The 18,524-nt window shown below is 44.7% G+C and overlaps 1 protein-coding gene across 20 annotated transcripts in view; it reads left to right on the forward strand.

The window, feature by feature from the left end:
• The window catches only part of cacna1c (calcium channel, voltage-dependent, L type, alpha 1C subunit), a 367,076-nt gene that overhangs the window by 19,628 nt on the left and 328,924 nt on the right, over window positions 1-18,524 (forward strand). For 3 of the 20 annotated variants that reach the window (XM_037537575.1, XM_037537581.1, XM_037537600.1), the window contains exon 1: window positions 3,322-4,491. The exons of the other annotated variants lie outside the window; for them this stretch is intronic. In XM_037537575.1, coding sequence (XP_037393472.1) covers window positions 4,434-4,491 — 58 coding nt within the window. In that variant the 5' untranslated portion in view covers window positions 3,322-4,433. Of the gene's footprint in view, window positions 1-3,321; window positions 4,492-18,524 lie in introns of those variants that run through there. 20 annotated transcript variants of the gene reach the window in all.

The raw sequence follows: 18,524 nt of genomic DNA on the forward strand, positions 1-18,524 counted from the left end.
AAGATGAGATGAGATGAGATGAGATGAGATGAGATGAGAGAAGATGAGATGAGATGAGATGAGATGAGATGAGATGAGATGAGAGAAGATGAGATGAGATGAGATGAGATGAGATGAGAGAAGATGAGATGAGATGAGATGAGATGAGATGAGATGAGATGAGATGAGATGAGAGAAGATGAGATGAGATGAGATGAGATGAGATGAGATGAGATGAGAGAAGATGAGATGAGATGAGATGAGATGAGATGAGATGAGATGAGATGAGAGAAGATGAGATGAGATGAGATGAGATGAGATGAGATGAGATGAGAGAAGATGAGATGAGATGAGATGAGATGAGATGAGATAAGATGAGATGAGATGAGATGAGATGAGATGAGATGAGATGAGATGAGATGAGATGAGATGAGATGAGATAAGATGAGATGAGATGAGATGAGATGAGATGAGATGAGATAAGATAAGATAAGATAAGATAAGATGAGATGAGATGAGATGAGATGAGATGAGATGAGATGAGATAAGATGTACTCACGGTCCAGTCAACTCCCAAAGTGACATAAACAATAAATAGAAGGGGCAGATAACAGCAGCATGGTCCACAGCAGCGTGAGTACGAGGTAGAAGGCGTACATCTAAATACTGGTAATGTGTAAAGTGACATGTGTAGGGTGATGATGCAACACATGCAGTCAGTAATCCGATCATAATCGGATTTCTGCAGTTATCCGATTAGTCAAATGGTCATGTAAACACCAAACTCTGATCTAGAAATCCGAATAAGAGGCTGGATTTTGGCCCAGTAATCAGACTTCTCACTCTGCCCATGTGCGAGATCAGACGGGGAACCCGGAATTTCCCCATTATCTGATTAGTGCATGTAAACGTGTTGATTGGATTAGTGACAAAATCTGTGCATACTGACTCTACTCTGTCTGACTGACATGACTGACCTGAGCTGAGTTGAGAAACTAAACGTGAAGAAAATTGAGTTTTTTCATGACATGGGCCCTTTAAGTAGGACATCGCTAACATGAGAAGCAAAGCCACTATAATAAAAGTCCCCACTTTTAGATACTTGGTGTTTTTGCCCAGTAATATTTGTCCCAGTGATGTTTCCCTGTTTGTGAACCAGAGCTGGAATGGCTGAGATGCTGTGCGTTAGTTCTGTGGAGAGTAAACTGCCCTGACCTTATTTGTCCTATAAATAACCAAATTATAATTACTCAGCTCTTATTTTTCCTTCAGATGTTGTTTTCAAACAAATAACCCATTTGCATGTTATATATATATATAAATATATAAATAAAACCTTAAATATAAGTTTGGATGCACTTTACATGTTTTAGCATCTTTACCATGAGTTACCATTTCTGCTGAGTTAGGTCGTAACAAAAAACTTAAAGGGGAACATCATCAACATTCCAGATAAACTCAGAAGACTCGTGTAGGTTCTCTGGTGGTTCTGGATGGTAAATAAAGTGTCTATATCTGTGTTGTAGTCATGGCGACGCCTGGTTCCCATCACCACCACTGTAAAGACGTCTGAACTGTTTCACACTAAACCCTCTGACTGCACCTCACACTGAGCTAGGCTGAAAAATCAGTTCTTTCTTTTTAATTCATCTCATTTTGTGAACTTGAAAGCTCTGGTTTCTGCAACAGTGCAGTTTGTGTGTGTAAACTTATACTTTTGTTTGTTGAACTTAAAAGTTTGATTGTATTCAACTCCACAAGTCATTTCAAACAGCTTTAAAACGGAGTTTCTGAACTTAATTCATTGGAAGCGACGAGTTACCTTAAATAGTTTGAGTAAACTGAACTGTCAGGGTTTACAGTGTGGTGGTCGGGTGGGGGGGCGTATGGGGGGATAAGGAGGGGCAGTGATGTCTCTAGAGAAAATGGGACATTTTCCCATGGCCAGGAGGAAAAGGCCTGCTGCTAAACTCAAACTCGGGCAACAAGGCATTTGATGATGACAGATCCGAAGTCCTTTCGTTCAGATTCCCAGGCCCTGCCAGCCCCTTTATCGACCCCCCCCCCACCACCACCACCACTCCAGCCTAGCAGAAGAAGACCAGGGAGGAGCTGGACTCAGTGAAGTTGATGAACGTTATTGGGCCCACGGGGGCTCTGGGTACTCTTACACCCCCAACCACCCCCCCCCCCCCCTTACCCCCACCCGGCTCATGTTTGTTTATATATGCTTTGAACTTCGCTGGAAAACAATGTAACGTAAACAAAGTGAATCCTTCTCGATCAGCGTGGAACACGTCTTTATCTCTTATAGTTTACTTATTACGCATTTGCATTATTAAACGGTTCTTCGCATGGTGAAATGGTTCTTCAGCTCCATGGAGAACATGTCGTATATGGTTCTACACAGAGCACCATGCGGGGTTTATTGCTATATAGAGCATTTTCAAATTTTTCAAAAAAGGTTCTATATAGAACCACATACCACACATTCTCCATCACTCTCAAGAACCATTCCCCCATGAAGAGAACCATTTAAGCATGCATACGGTTCTCTGAGTGGGAACACTGTCATGTCGTCTCAGCGGGTGGTGCTCTCTCTATACTTGTCGTTTTTCTTGTGTGGTGGAATATTGAGACGGGTCCACTGATGATGTCATGAGGCCCTTGCAGCTGATTGGCTGGGCTGGTTTAAAACGCTTCTCCCTCACAGCCTTTTTATGGCTCTATAACCTCCTCCCTCCTCCATCCCTCCATCCCAGCTCAGCTGAAGTTTTCTAAACCTCCTGCTATCCGTCTTCCTCCGACCATCTTCTTCTTTATTTCTTCTTTGTTTATTTCTTTCTGCTTCTCCCATAATTTCCTTTCTTCTTCTTCTCTTTCTTTCTCCCACTGTCCTTTCCTTCCTCTCTATCTTCCTTTCTTTCTCTCGTTCCTTCCCTCCCTCCCTTCCCATTTTATTACGTCTCAATTCCGTGACTCATTCCTTACAAACATTCGATTTCTTTCAATTCAATTTTTATTTCTGTTTCTCTGAGCAGCAAATTTCCTTCAGACGATGCGAATATAGTTTTTTTAATATGTAACATCAAAAAGATTTTTAAAAATTATTTATTCACTGTTCAACATTCAGAGGAACCTACATCCACTTTCCCTGGTCTTTGGCACCGGCTCCACCAGCATGGTGGCCTTCGCCGTGGAGAACCCCGCCAGCTCTCCCGTCGCCGACCTCTGGGAACCTGGGGGTCTTCCTGAAGCTCTCCGAGAGGGCCTTCCACCAAGCACTGACCCTCTCAAAGCCACCTTAGGACAAGCCATCTGAGATGGTCCTGCTTCCTCTCCTTCTCCACCCCTGCTCTGGTTTCTCCACCTCCAGCACCTCTTAATGCGTCTGGACCATTTATTCTCCCTTTTTTTGTAGTGCAGCAACATCTGGAAGCAGTCAGAGAGTCTACATGGGAGGAGGAGAGGAGAGGAGGGGGGGGGCTTGGTTTGGTTCGCCCCCCCTTCCTCGCGCGCGCGCTCCCTCCCTCCCTCTCTCCCTCTCCTTCTCTCTCTCTCTCCACACACACAAGTATTACTGCAGAGAGGCAGGCGAGCCGGAGCGCGCTCCGCAAAGGCCACCGAGAAACTCCTGCATTTTCTGTTTTTTTCCTCCTCCTCCTCCTCCTTCCTTCCTCCTCTCCCTCCGTTATGGACTCGGCACGAGCCACTCCGATTCCCTTCTCCGGAGCGGCAGCAGCAGCAGGCGCGCGGCACACATGGAATCGATCACAGGAGAAGATTTAACCCCGTGAGATCCGATCTGGAATACGCCAGCCCTACCTTTCCTTCTCTTTCTTCTTCTTCTCTTCTTCTTCACCCTTTTTTCTCGCTCTCGCGGTCGCCAGCCTCCTCCTCCTCCTCCTCCTCCTTCTTCCCCCCCATTTTTAACCCCCTTCTTGCTGCTGCATCCACGGAAAGGGGCGACCACTTCAAAGAAGAAGAAGAAGGGATTAAAAAAAAAAGCAGCAGCAAGTGGGTGCTGAGGGGGGGGGGGGTGGGGGGTGTCGTGTTTCTTAGGCAAGGCCCGGATGTTCCAAGGATGCACTGGTTCGTTCTGCTAGGCGCCTCGAGCCTGTACCCGTCTCTGTTTTCTCACTCCATAACGGGGATCAGGTAATATTAACTCCAGCCAGAGGAAAAAGGGAGAAACTCGTCCTTCTTTTTTTCCCCCCTTCTTCATTTTTTCCCTCCCCCGCCCCCCCACCACCTCTTTCCCCTTTCCTCCTCTTCCTCCACCTCTTTACACCCCCCCCTCCAAAAAAACCCACCCACCCCTTTGATTTCTTTCCCATCTTGGGTTGTTTCCCTCCCACCCCTCTTCTATTTCTTTCTTTCTTTTTTTATTTTTTAAAAACAACCTTTCCTCCGTCCACGTTCACCTTACGGATAAAACAGGCTGGACTACATATATGGTCAATGAGAGCAAGAACATGTACATACCGGAGGAAACCCTTGAAAACCATCAAGGTAAGGGGTGCCATTTATTTAGCGTCGCTGGGTTTTGGGGGGGGGGGGGTGGCATGCGTACACCATATGGATGGGTTGGTGGATGATGATGTTGATGATGATGGTGGTGATGATGATGATGGTGACTGGTCCTTTTGGCTTTTTGTGGTGCGCACGAAGCAGGAGCTGCACCGTCTCCTTCTCCAGCACGTTTCAACCACCCCCCTCCAAAAATATGGGGCATTACCCGTACCCAAAGAAGTGCCACCTCACTTCCATACGAGCTTAATGCTTCTATTGCCCACCCCCCAACACACACACACACATTCTGCACAACTTCATCAGCCCCGAGCTGCCCCAGCTGCCCGAGCTGCCCGAGCTGTGGCCGTCTTACTTCACTCAAAACGCAAAGACAAACGCTGCAGCTCGTGCCAGCCAATCCCGTCCACTGAAGCTCCATTTCTTCTTTTTTTTCATCCAGGTGTTGCGCGGTACGGCTCCCGACTGTTGCGTGGCGCAGTATGAGCCTGACCGGCTTCTTGCCACATCTCGCGGGCAGCTCGAAGGCTCCAGGATGGGCCTGGCTCATGCGTTTTCCACCCAGCTTTTGGGGTTTGGTGGAAACTCGCACCTCAATTCAAAGCCTTTTTTAATCTTCCCTGTCCAGGGATTGCAGCAGAAGGCCTAGCCTGACACAACCTCCTCAAAGCCCCCTCAGTTCTCAGCATCGCTTTTAGTCTCTCTAGCTTTCGGGTCAGTCTCTCCGATGGACGGAGTGATGTAGTCGGGCTTCTGACCGAATCAGGATTGATACTCAAGCTGCACCGTTGTACCGTGGCTGTGATGTAATCCTAACTCATGCACCACTTTCTAAATATGCCACTTTACGAGGCACGTTTCGGTGGCTCTTCATGTGTATTGCACTCATTCACGCGTGAAGGGGAATTCCACCAAATTTCGAACATGTCTGTCAGTCTTCTCAGTCCAGTCTCCATCCTGGAGAAAGATACCAAGTCAGAATGGTTAGGGTTGGAACCAGATGTCCTTCTCAGAAGGTGGTTATGAATGCACTGCCCGCTGTCCGAGGCATTGTTCCGTGGTACTTTTGAGAAGGTTTGAGCCTAAAATTGGTTAATAGTGGAGAGGCATTCTGGGTATATTGGTGTAGTCATGGCAACCCCTGGTTCTTATCGCCACCATTGTAAAGAAATTTGAGTCTCTACAATCAAACAGTTCATACCAAACCACTCTGAATGACTTTGTTTACATCTCTACCGTTTAATTATGAAGAAACTTAGTTAAAAATAGTAAATAAAGTGTCTATATCTGTGTTGTAGTCATGGCAACCCCCGGTTCCTATCACCACCACTGTAAAGACGTCTGAATCTCTACAATAAATTATTGTACACCGAAAACACTCCTAATCACTATTGATTCCGCAGTGTGGCAGTTTCTGGTGGAATTCCCGTTCACAGGTGCCACCAGGGTTCTACAGAGCAATGCTGTAGCAGAACCACTGTTGGCTCCCTGAAGAAGCTTTCAGTGGAGCCATTTCTGTAAACGTGAAGAAGTTTAAGTAGCTGGAAGAACCTCCACATAATCCAATGGCGCTATTCCGGTTCCGTACAACCAAGCTCGGAAGCATCCCTTAAAAAAATACTTCCTTTTTATCCTAAAATGTAGCATTTTCTCCCTGAAAAGCTGTAGAAAAAGTGCACGTTTGTTTACGATATGTTCCGCAACGTCACCCAAAGTGCAGAATAAATAAGGGACCCTTTTTGTGCCCCTCATTAAACAGAGCAATCGAAGTGTCATAACATTGGCACATGAGCGTGGAGGAGTGAGTGTCTTGTAGGTGGCCCAAGCAGATGTTAGTGTTTGTGTTAGTGCAGAATGCCGCCGCCGCCGCCGCCGCTGCTGGAGAGTGCAGCGAATCAGGTAAACACTACGGCTGCCCGAGTATCAGGTCAGAACACAGGCGAGCGCGAGGGAGATTTCTCCCATGAAGCTGCAGAGGACAGTGGAAACGTGGCTTTAGGGCCGTTTCAGCGTACAGTGCCATGCAGACGTCCGAGACCTCATTTAAACCATTTATCTGGACAGTAAGTTCATTCGTGCTTGTAAAATCACTATTTATCATTAGAGTAAACACAGAAAAACATAAATACAGTAAAGTTACAGGAATTTCTTACATTGAAAAAGTAGTTGACGTCTTGTGGGATAGTTTGAAGAACGAACGTGATGAAGTTCTGACTGACCAAACCAGGTATTGACCACAATTAATACATAACTTCCTCAAGAAGAGGGCAGGAAAGTAAACAGACTGCCCTGATGAGCTGCTTTTTATGGCTTCATTGTCTCTGCTGCCATTTCTCAAGGCCCACATCCTTTGACACGACATTTCTGTAGTTTTATATTTCTAAAATAGTCCTAATTTTGTTCACGTGATCATTTATCCCTTAGAATAAAACCTGTAAGACCGACTCATGTAAATGAGCTCTGTTCTGATTGGCTGTGCCTCTTTTAGAAAACAGGCCAGGCTGAAACACTCCTTATAACTGCAGTGTGAGTGGGCGGGGCTAAACTGCAGGCAGAATAGGTGCGCGTTACTTTTTTGTGACATCACAAAAGCAGTGAATTCAAATCAGGCTGTTTCTTTAAGTGGACGGTGGGCTGGAGAGTAAACCCCCACAGTTTTGGACTCGTTTGTGTTTACATACTATATCATATTGTTTCTCATGATTTGGGCCCTTTAGATGAAGCTTTATGACGAAACAACAGCATTCAAACTGAGTTTGATGTCCTCTGGTGTTTGTGTTTGTTCACCTGTTGCTTTTGTTTCAGAGCACATGGTGATCAGCGTTCCTGAAGCAGCGAAGCTGAATGGAAACGGGCCTGAAGGCTTGTTTTCTGAGCTCAATAATGTGCAGTCTAAAAAATAAAGGTCACTAAAAGGCTTTTGGCATCAGTTCTAGGGAAAAAAGTTTCATTAGCATCTCTTCATTGTGTGAAACTTTGAAACGCTTCCTTGGGACACCAAGAGGGGGTCTTCTGTGATATCAGACAAAACCTTTCTTGGCAATTTAGAGAACAGAAACGAGAGGCCACAATTTATTACTTTATTTTCCAGTCAAAACACAGATTTAAGAGAAAATGACACGACTGAATATATTATACATTATTATAATATCCACACTTTGCCTTTATTCCTGCTTCCATTCTTTTCAGGACTCCACGCCTCCAAAGTTCTATCTCAGAAGTCGGTTTAGCTCAGGGGTCGCAGCCCGAATGTTAAGACGAGCCATCAAACCACCTTAAAAGCAACATTTTATATCCGTTTTATTATCTTGGCTGTAAATCTGTCTCAGTATGTGCTGATGTGCTTGTATAGGATAACATATAAAACAGAAAACCTCAGACTCCCTTTGCTCTGCTTTCAGCTTCAGCTCAGCTGTAGCTGCTTTTCTTGCATCTCCAGCAGGAAACTTTTCTGAAAGGAGATCAGTTTCTTGTAAAACGTCTCTCAGCGTTCGATTTTTTGGTGAGGCTGAAGTCGCTAATCAGTCCATTCGTCTCCAAATGATCGACGTCCGTCTTAAATCTCTCTCTTTGCCGTTTTGTAGCTACTAGCTGGGTGAGACTGTCGTCTGTGTTGCTATGGTGACCAGCCATCTGCACTGATCTTCAGGGTTAAAGGGTGAATCAGCAGTTCTACATTAACTCCAGCGTTTAAGACCATTTACTGTTAAACTGTGTTGAAGGATCAGCAGAGCTTTATTTTACTGTAGAGGAGGATTATTTTATTATTACCTGCTGATCTGATTCAGCTGTGGAGCCGTGACAGGACAGTGGAGGAGCTGCATGTCTCCGACACCTGGTTTAGCATTTCTGCTTCCCACAATCCAAATAATCCCAACTGTAAGATCCTAAATAAATAAATATGGTGGTCTTAGTCTTTAGCAGTGTATGCTAGCTCTTCTTTCAGCATGTCTTAATTGCCTTTTATTGACTTTGCTGCACCTCAGAGACGCCACAGTGGTACGAACAGTGCAAACAGCTATTCTATATAACGCGCTGCGGAGCAAAGTTAAGTGGGCCACCAGTAAGCCAGCGCATTTAATGCCAGCAGTGGAAGCTGTATATTTATTACAAGCACGTTGCAAGGAGCATTAGAAGAAGACAGTCCTCCAAGGCCTGGAAGGAGAAATCTAAAATGATGGCAGGCAAGGTTACCCTGTGCGAGATGCTGATTATTGCTAAGGCTTTGTCATTATTGTGAGGTTTTTATCATGCTCCATCAAGTGTGCCCTCTTTCTCCCCGTCGGCTCCCTGCCAGGTGCACACGACAGGCAATACTGGTCATTAGGAGCATTAATTTGTTTATGATGGATCTCAGAAGGCCTAGCGAGGCTCCAGGACGGCGCCTGAAAATGACTCGGCACCTGATTTCAGACTCTCGGGGCACGAAGCGCTCATCTAGCAGCGCTGTGTGGCCCATTATTCCTCTCCGGCTCCAGTCCTTTACCTGCCCTTTGCTGAAATACATGCTTCAGTTTCATGTCCGAGTCATCGTCGCTTCTAAATCCACTCGGTTTTAGGCTACGGTCGCTGCATGAGAGCCAGGAGGCCGCATGGGATCCTTGTTTTTCTGTTACTTTCTTGAAAAGCTTTTACCCTGAGAAAAAATCTTCCCGCAGATTAAGTTGACTGAGTGTAAATCCATAGTCAACACAGAGACGTTGCTCAGTCTCAGAGCGACTATTAAGTGTCCTTATAAGAGAACAGTATCTGCTGTGGGCTCCCAGTCGTGCCAGCTGTGATCAGAGGAATCAGGATGTGTTGTTCTCAAACATCTGGGACTGTGTTTAGGTAGTTCCATGTCATTTCACTAAAGAGGAGCACTAAAAGTCTCCGAGACCTTCCGCCAGAAGTTCAAAAAGGACCGTCGTCTTGTGAAAACGTGGTTGGAATCGCAGGAAAATGTACATTTCCAGTCACTTCTTGCTCAGAAGTTTCCTCTAACTCCTAGATTTAGACCGGCCTCAGGTCTTTCAGAGCGAGAAGGTTAGAGGCATCCACAACAATAATCAGAGCCTCGCAGTAAAGCCGCAGTTTTAACGTCAGTAATCCAAACAACGTACCGAAATGTTTTATTTTAGATCTACTAAAACAAACAGCTACGGCCGTGACAGATGGGCTCTGGAAAAACACAAACGCTTATTTGTTGATAGTAAGATATTGAAGAAGCCTTCAAGTATGTGTCAGAAAGAAATTATAGACACTGCCCCCTATTGGTCAGACGTGAGGTTGCTTGGATTCATGCTATTTTCATAACAGTAGATGTAGGTATGTATTGTAGTGGTAACAGTTTACACTGCGCTATATGCTTGTTAACATTTACTAAACATTACATCTGGGAGTTTGTTAGACCTCGATTGCTAATTTGGAATTCATTTTTATACACCTAGAACTAATTCCACATTCAGTGCATAAAGGAAAGTTCTAAATGTTTGCATCAATTAATAATATAAACAAAAGTCCAAAAACGTTTTTATTTATTGTACGTGCAGTATTCCACATCTGCACAGTGAAATGTTAGTGGTGAGGCTCAGATAATCACTCTCTACAGCTGTACAGCACAGCATGTATATATACAGAGAAGAAGACAATATACAAAGGCCTGTGCGTACAAATATATACTGAAAATAAACCATAAACACTTGGATAAGGAATAGCAATATGTGCAGTTTCAGTAGGAATAATATGTAACATGCAACCTGTAATATTCCAGTGTAAGATGCAGTTATAGAAATATAAATAAATATGCATGAATATGTAATCACATCAGTGTCTACAGCAACGGATCTGTAGCAATCATAAAATACCAGGTAAAAAACAAAAACTGTCCATGAATTGTTAAAAAATAGTCCATTAAGAGGGTTTGGTGTGAAACGGTCCAGATGGCTTTACAGTGGTGGTGATGGGAACCAGGCGTCGCCATGACTACAACACAGATATAGACACTTTATTTACCATCCAGAACCACCAGAGAACCTACACGAGTCTTCTGAGTCTAAATGGAATGCTGATGATGGAAAACAGTGGAAAATCTGGAATAATGAGTTTTCTTTGGGACTATTTTGCCGCACAGCGCCCTGCATGTCTCCCTCCACCATGAATGGAGTTGAAGTTCTCTAAACTCTCATAAAACAGCGTCTCAGTCATCAGGCAGTGAATTCAGAACCAGCTCATGTAGGAACTTTCTGTAGGAGCTTTTAGAGGGACGTCTGGTTCCTATCACCACCACTGGGAACGGCTCTGACTCGGGAAGTTTATCTAGAACAGAGAACCGCTCTGAACAACTCTGTTTACAAGTGCAGTCTATATTATTACCAGATATGGAATGTAGTAAACAAAATCATGTTTTCTTTGTAGTGGATAACCACCTGTAACTATGAATCACTGAGTTGTTGTGTTAGAACGAGCCCTTCATATCTACATAGGGAGCAGCTTCTCTTCCAACAGAGGCCAGCATGTTGCGCCACCATGTTTCTACAGTAGCCCAGAATAGACAAACCAAACACTGCCTCTAGAGGGCGCCTTTAAATTTGTACACTGAAGCGGCAGTTTGAATTTGGTGGCGCTGTAGCTCCGGCTGGAAGACATAGAAAGATGCTGAAAGATGGTGCTGCTGACCATTTTGTATTATGAGGACCCAAATTTGGACAAATTGAGGATCAGAATCATTTAGTGCAAGAGAAAGTCATATGAAGGATTTCAGCCCGGACTGCTTGTTGGTTAAGATACAGGGCAGCCAATCCGAAGAGAGCTCATTTACAGATATTAGTCTTAAAGACACAGTAGCACAAACCAGCCTGTTTCATTCTAAGAGATAAAGTAAGATGAATTCTAACTGTTTTTGGTAAATAAAATGACACAAATGTCATTTGTGGACCTCATGGGAAAAACAGATATAAGAAAAATGTAAGATATTAACTAAGACATATTAAAAAAGTAAGGTTCTGTCTGACTCTCTGAATTAAGGGAGTGAACAGAAATGTGGGAGAACAAAGTAGCCCCTTTTTCTGAGCATCTAACTTTCTTTGCATTCGCTATTCTTCACAAATGAAAATCACCTTGTACTCTGCTACATGGCTGCTCCAAGATCTATGATTGGTGTTGCTGACCCTCAGTGAATCGACACAGAACGACCCGTTTTCAGAGCGAAGAAGGGGTCACGAGGGATAGAGTTCTAGAGAGAAAGAGACTGAGAGCAAAAGAGCGAACACGTAGGATGGTGCTGAAGGCGTGAGGGGAAAGAAACGAGGTTATCCAATAATATCTGTGCCGTTCCAGACTGGAAATCCACAGCGAGGCCTGAATGAGTGCAAAGAAAGAGACAAGACTGCTGAAAGAGGGCTGTAAAGCTAGTGGACCAGCTCAATGTGCTGAACGGAGATGTATTAAAGGGGAATTCCACCAGACTTGCAGAATTTCTGCATAATTCAATTACAACAATGTAAGCAAAGTCGTTCAGAGCGGTTCGGTGTGAAACGCTCCATTCTAGATAAAATTACTGAGTCAGAACTCTTCACAGTGGTGGTGATGGGAACCAGACGTCCCTCTAAAAGCTCCTACAGAAAGTTCCTACATGAACTGGTTCTGAATTCACTGCCTGATGACTGAGATGCTGTTTTATGAGAGTTCTGGCCAAACATGTGTTTTTCCAACACATTCATGGCAGAGCGGTACATGCAGGGAGCTGCAGGGTAATATAGTCCCCCAAAAAGCCTATTATTTCGGGTTTTCCACATTTTCCCATCATCAACATTCCATATAAACTCGTGTAGGTTCTCTGGTGGTTCTGGATGGTAAATATATTGTCTATATTTCTGTTGTAGTCATGGTGACCCCTGGTTCCCATCCCCTCTGCTGTAGTCAGTTTCACTACAGTGAACCATTTCACATTGTGAATGGCTCTGACTAACTTTCACATCCCAACGATGCAGAAATTTTAAAAACGGTGGAATTCCCCTTTAGCAGACACTGCCTTTGGGGTGTAAGAGAGCTAGCCATTTGCGGGCCTCGGATCCGAATGATTAGAGCGTCGGAACTAATGACTGTGTTGCAGTGCAGTGTGAGCTGCTGAGATGCTTCAGCTGGTTTTGCTCTTCTTTCATCTCTAATGCAGTTCTTTTCATTCCCACTGGGGCCTGAAAGCACTGCTGCTGCTGCTGCTGCTGCTGCTGCTGTTGCTACGCCATGCAAAGACATCAATTTGAGTGCTTTACTCTCCCTCCCTCCCCCCCCCCCCCCTCCCCCCCCCCCTCCCCCTATCACCTGACTTTATATGTCCCCCCGATGTCTTTAACTATTCCCTAAAAATAGCCAACCGGTTCTTTAAACTGCCTCCATTAGACGAGTCTTTGTTTTCTCATTTTAATATGATCTTCCTGCTGCCTGTCTCTCTGCTAACAAAGGCCACACGACTGCTCAACACGCCCACCAGCAGGTTCTGACTCCTCTATTTCTCTGTGTAGTTCCTCCTGGTTGGTGTTTATGTGGCTCTATCTGATCGGTTGTTGTGTAGTTCCTCCTGGTTGGTGTTTATGTAGCTCTATCTGATTGGTGTTTATGTAGTTCCTCCTGGTTGGTGTTTATGTAGTTCCTCCTGGTTGGTGTTTATGTAGCTCTATCTGATTGGTGGTTGTGTAGTTCCTCCTGGTTGGTGTTTATGTGGCTCTATCTGATTGGTGGTTGTGTAGTTCCTCCTGGTTGGTGTTTATGTAGCTCTATCTGATTGGTGTTTATGTGGCTCTATCTGATTGGTGGTTGTGTAGCTCCTCCTGGTTGGTGTTTATGTAGCTCTATCTGATTGGTGTTTATGTAGTTCCTCCTGGTTGGTGTTTATGTAGTTCCTCCTGGTTGGTGTTTATGTAGCTCTATCTGATTGGTGTTTATGTGGCTCTATCTGATTGGTGGTTGTGTAGCTCCTCCTGGTTGGTGTTTATGTAGCTCTATCTCATTGGTGGTTGTGTAGTTCCTCCTGGTTGGTGTTTATGTAGCTCTATCTGATTGGTGGTTATGTAGTTCCTCCTGGTTGGTTGGTGGTTATGTAGTTCCTCCTGGTTGGTGTTTATGTAGCTCTATCTCATTGGTGGTTGTATAGTTCCTCCTGGTTGGTGTTTATGTGGCTCTATCTGATTGGTGGTTGTGTAGTTCCTCCTGGTTGGTGTTTATGTGGCTCTATCTGATTGGTGGTTGTGTAGTTCCTCCTGGTTGGTGTTTATGTAGCTCTATCTGATTGGTGGTTGTGTAGTTCCTCCTGGTTGGTGTTTATGTAGCTCTATCTGATTGGTGGTTGTGTAGTTCCTCCTGGTTGGTGTTTATGTAGCTCTATCTGATTGGTGGTTGTGTAGTTCCTCCTGGTTGGTGTTTATGTAGCTCTATCTGATTGGTGGTTGTGTAGTTCCTCCTGGTTGGTGTTGATGTAGCTCTATCTGATTGGTGGTTGTGTAGTTCCTCCTGGTTGGGGTTTATGTAGCTCTATCTGATTGGTGGTTGTGTAGTTCCTCCTGGTTGGTGTTTATGTAGCTCTATCTGATTGGTGGTTGTGTAGTTCCTCCTGGTTGGTGTTTATGTAGCTCTATCTGATTGGTGGTTGTGTAGTTCCTTCTGGTTGGTGTTTATGTAGCTCTATCTGATTGGTGGTTGTGTAGTTCCTCCTGGTTGGGGTTGATGTAGCTCTATCTGATTGGTGGTTGTGTAGTTCCTCCTGGTTGGGGTTTATGTAGCTCTCTCTGATTGGTGGTTATGTAGTTCCTCCTGGTTGGTGTTTATATAGCTCTATCTGATTGGTGGTTGTGTAGTTCCTCCTGGTTGGTGTTTATGTAGCTCTATCTGATTGGTGGTTATGTAGTTCCTCCTGGTTGGGGTTGATGTAGCTCTATCTGATTGGTGGTTGTGTAGTTCCTCCTGGTTGGTGTTTATGTAGCTCTATCTGATTGGTGGTTATGTAGTTCCTCCTGGTTGGTTGGTGGTTATGTAGTTCCTCCTGGTTGGTGTTTATGTAGCTCTATCTCATTGGTGGTTGTATAGTTCCTCCTGGTTGGTGTTTATGTGGCTCTATCTGATTGGTGGTTGTGTAGTTCCTCCTGGTTGGTGTTTATGTAGCTCTATCTGATTGGTGGTTGTGTAGTTCCTCCTGGTTGGTGTTTATGTAGCTCTATCTGATTGGTGGTTGTGTAGTTCCTCCTGGTTGGTGTTTATGTAGCTCTATCTGATTGGTGGTTGTGTAGTTCCTCCTGGTTGGTGTTTATGTAGCTCTATCTGATTGGTGGTTGTGTAGTTCCTCCTGGTTGGTGTTTATGTAGCTCTATCTGATTGGTGGTTGTGTAGTTCCTCCTGGTTGGTGTTGATGTAGCTCTATCTGATTGGTGGTTGTGTAGTTCCTCCTGGTTGGGGTTTATGTAGCTCTATCTGATTGGTGGTTGTGTAGTTCCTCCTGGTTGGTGTTTATGTAGCTCTATCTGATTGGTGGTTGTGTAGTTCCTCCTGGTTGGTGTTTATGTAGCTCTATCTGATTGGTGGTTGTGTAGTTCCTTCTGGTTGGTGTTTATGTAGCTCTATCTGATTGGTGGTTGTGTAGTTCCTCCTGGTTGGGGTTGATGTAGCTCTATCTGATTGGTGGTTGTGTAGTTCCTCCTGGTTGGGGTTTATGTAGCTCTCTCTGATTGGTGGTTATGTAGTTCCTCCTGGTTGGTGTTTATATAGCTCTATCTGATTGGTGGTTGTGTAGTTCCTCCTGGTTGGTGTTTATGTAGCTCTATCTGATTGGTGGTTATGTAGTTCCTCCTGGTTGGGGTTGATGTAGCTCTATCTGATTGGTGGTTGTGTAGTTCCTCCTGGTTGGTGTTTATGTAGCTCTATCTGATTGGTGGTTGTGTAGTTCCTCCTGGTTGGGGTTTATGTAGCTCTATCTGATTGGTGGTTATGTAGTTCCTCCTGGTTGGGGTTGATGTAGCTCTATCTGATTGGTGTTTATGTGGCTCTATCTGATTGGTGGTTGTGTAGTTCCTCCTGGTTGGTGTTGATGTAGCTCTATCTGATTGGTGGTTGTGTAGTTCCTCCTGGTTGGTGTTTATGTAGCTCTATCTGATTGGTGTTTATGTGGCTCTATCTGATTGGTGGTTGTGTAGTTCCTCCTGGTTGGTGTTGATGTAGCTCTATCTGATTGGTGGTTGTGTAGTTCCTCCTGGTTGGGGTTTATGTAGCTCTATCTGATTGGTGGTTGTGTAGTTCCTCCTGGTTGGTGTTTATGTAGCTCTATCTGATTGGTGGTTATGTAGTTCCTCCTGGTTGGGGTTGATGTAGCTCTATCTGATTGGTGGTTATGTAGTTCCTCCTGGTTGGGGTTGATGTAGCTCTATCTGATTGGTGGTTATGTAGTTCCTCCTGGTTGGGGTTGATGTAGCTCTATCTGATCCGTTGTTGTGTAGTTCCTCCTGGTTGGTGTTTATGTAGCTCTATCTGATCAGTTGTTGTGTAGTTCCTCCTGGTTGGTGTTTATGTAGCTCTATCTGATTGGTGTTTATGTGGCTCTATCTGATTGGTGGTTGTGTAGTTCCTCCTGGTTGGTGTTTATGTAGCTCTATCTCATTGGTGGTTATGTAGTTCCTCCTGGTTGGTTGGTGGTTATGTAGTTCCTCCTGGTTGGTGTTTATGTGGCTCTATCTGATTGGTGGTTGAGTAGTTCCTCCTGGTTGGTGTTGATGTAGCTCTATCTGATTGGTGGTTGTGTAGTTCCTCCTGGTTGGTTGGTGGTTATGTAGTTCCTCCTGGTTGGTGTTTATGTGGCTCTATCTGATTGGTGGTTGAGTAGTTCCTCCTGGTTGGTGTTGATGTAGCTCTATCTGATTGGTGGTTGTGTAGTTCCTCCTGGTTGGTGTTTATGTAGCTCTATCTGATTGGTGGTTATGTAGTTCCTCCTGGTTGGTTGGTGGTTATGTAGTTCCTCCTGGTTGGTGTTTATGTGGCTCTATCTGATTGGTGGTTGAGTAGTTCCTCCTGGTTGGTGTTGATGTAGCTCTATCTGATTGGTGGTTGTGTAGTTCCTCCTGGTTGGTGTTTATGTAGCTCTATCTGATCGGTTGTTGTGTAGTTCCTCCTGGTTGGTGTTTATGTAGCTCTATCTGATTGGTGTTTATGTGGCTCTATCTGATTGGTGGTTGTGTAGTTCCTCCTGGTTGGTGTTTATGTAGCTCTATCTCATTGGTGGTTGTGTAGTTCCTCCTGGTTGGTGTTTATGTAGCTCTATCTGATTGGTGGTTATGTAGTTCCTCCTGGTTGGTTGGTGGTTATGTAGTTCCTCCTGGTTGGTGTTTATGTGGCTCTATTTGATTGGTGGTTGAGTAGTTCCTCCTGGTTGGTGTTGATGTAGCTCTATCTGATTGGTGGTTGTGTAGTTCCTCCTGGTTGGTGTTTATGTAGCTCTATCTGATTGGTGGTTGTGTAGTTCCTCCTGGTTGGGGTTTATGTAGCTCTCTCTGATTGGTGGTTATGTAGTTCCTCCTGGTTGGTGTTTATATAGCTCTATCTGATTGGTGGTTGTGTAGTTCCTCCTGGTTGGTGTTTATGTAGCTCTATCTGATTGGTGGTTGTGTAGTTCCTCCTGGTTGGTGTTTATGTAGCTCTATCTGATTGGTGGTTGTGTAGTTCCTCCTGGTTGGTGTTGATGTAGCTCTATCTGATTGGTGGTTGTGTAGTTCCTCCTGGTTGGTGTTGATGTAGCTCTATCTGATTGGTGGTTGTGTAGTTCCTCCTGGTTGGGGTTTATGTAGCTCTATCTGATTGGTGGTTGTGTAGTTCCTCCTGGTTGGTGTTGATGTAGCTCTATCTGATTGGTGGTTGTGTAGTTCCTCCTGGTTGGGGTTTATGTAGCTCTATCTGATTGGTGGTTGTGTAGTTCCTCCTGGTTGGTGTTTATGTAGCTCTATCTGATTGGTGGTTGTGTAGTTCCTCCTGGTTGGTGTTGATGTAGCTCTATCTGATTGGTGGTTGTGTAGTTCCTCCTGGTTGGTGTTGATGTAGCTCTATCTGATTGGTGGTTGTGTAGTTCCTCCTGGTTGGTGTTTATGTAGCTCTATCTGATTGGTGGTTGTGTAGTTCCTCCTGGTTGGTGTTTATGTAGCTCTATCTGATTGGTGGTTGTGTAGTTCCTCCTGGTTGGTGTTGATGTAGCTCTATCTGATTGGTGGTTGTGTAGTTCCTCCTGGTTGGTGTTGATGTAGCTCTATCTGATTGGTGGTTGTGTAGTTCCTCCTGGTTGGTGTTTATGTAGCTCTATCTGATTGGTGGTTGTGTAGTTCCACCTGGTTGGTGTTTATGTAGCTCTATCTGATTGGTGGTTGTGTAGTTCCTCCTGGTTGGTGTTTATGTAGCTCTATCTGATTGGTGGTTGTGTAGTTCCACCTGGTTGGTGTTTATGTAGCTCTATCTGATTGGTGGTTGTGTAGTTCCTCCTGGTTGGTGTGTATGTGGCTCTATCTGATTGGTGGTTGTGTAGTTCCACCTGGTTGGTGTTTATGTAGCTCTATCTGATTGGTGGTTGTGTAGTTCCTCCTGGTTGGTGTTTATGTAGCTCTATCTGATTGGTGGTTGTGTAGTTCTACCTGCTCTCCCACCAGCAGGTTGTGGTTCCTGTGTTTCTGTGTTCGGACTGTAACATTTCCGCTGTTTGTGGCGTACAGTCCACAGTTACCAGGACCTGCAGTATTTACGCAGGTAGAGCAGGTAGCAGCGGCTCTCAACCTCAGCCTTAAAGCGACGGATTCCCCCCACGTACCCCAAATGTAGCCAAACGGCCAGGACATGTTTGGTGTCAGAAGTTTGCTTCTTCAGTTTTAGCTCTAGAGCTGAAAAGCTCTAATGAAGCTAATGAGGAATGTTAAGCCTCTCAAAGCAAGCAGGAGCACACCTGAGTCCACTTCACTGATTAGCTGGTCTCAGTCTTCAGCGCTTGGTCATGTGAGCTCCTGCTTTGCTGGAATGAAAAC

This window comes from Pygocentrus nattereri, chromosome 1 (assembly GCF_015220715.1).
Source record: "Pygocentrus nattereri isolate fPygNat1 chromosome 1, fPygNat1.pri, whole genome shotgun sequence".
Lineage (NCBI taxonomy): Eukaryota > Metazoa > Chordata > Actinopteri > Characiformes > Serrasalmidae > Pygocentrus > Pygocentrus nattereri.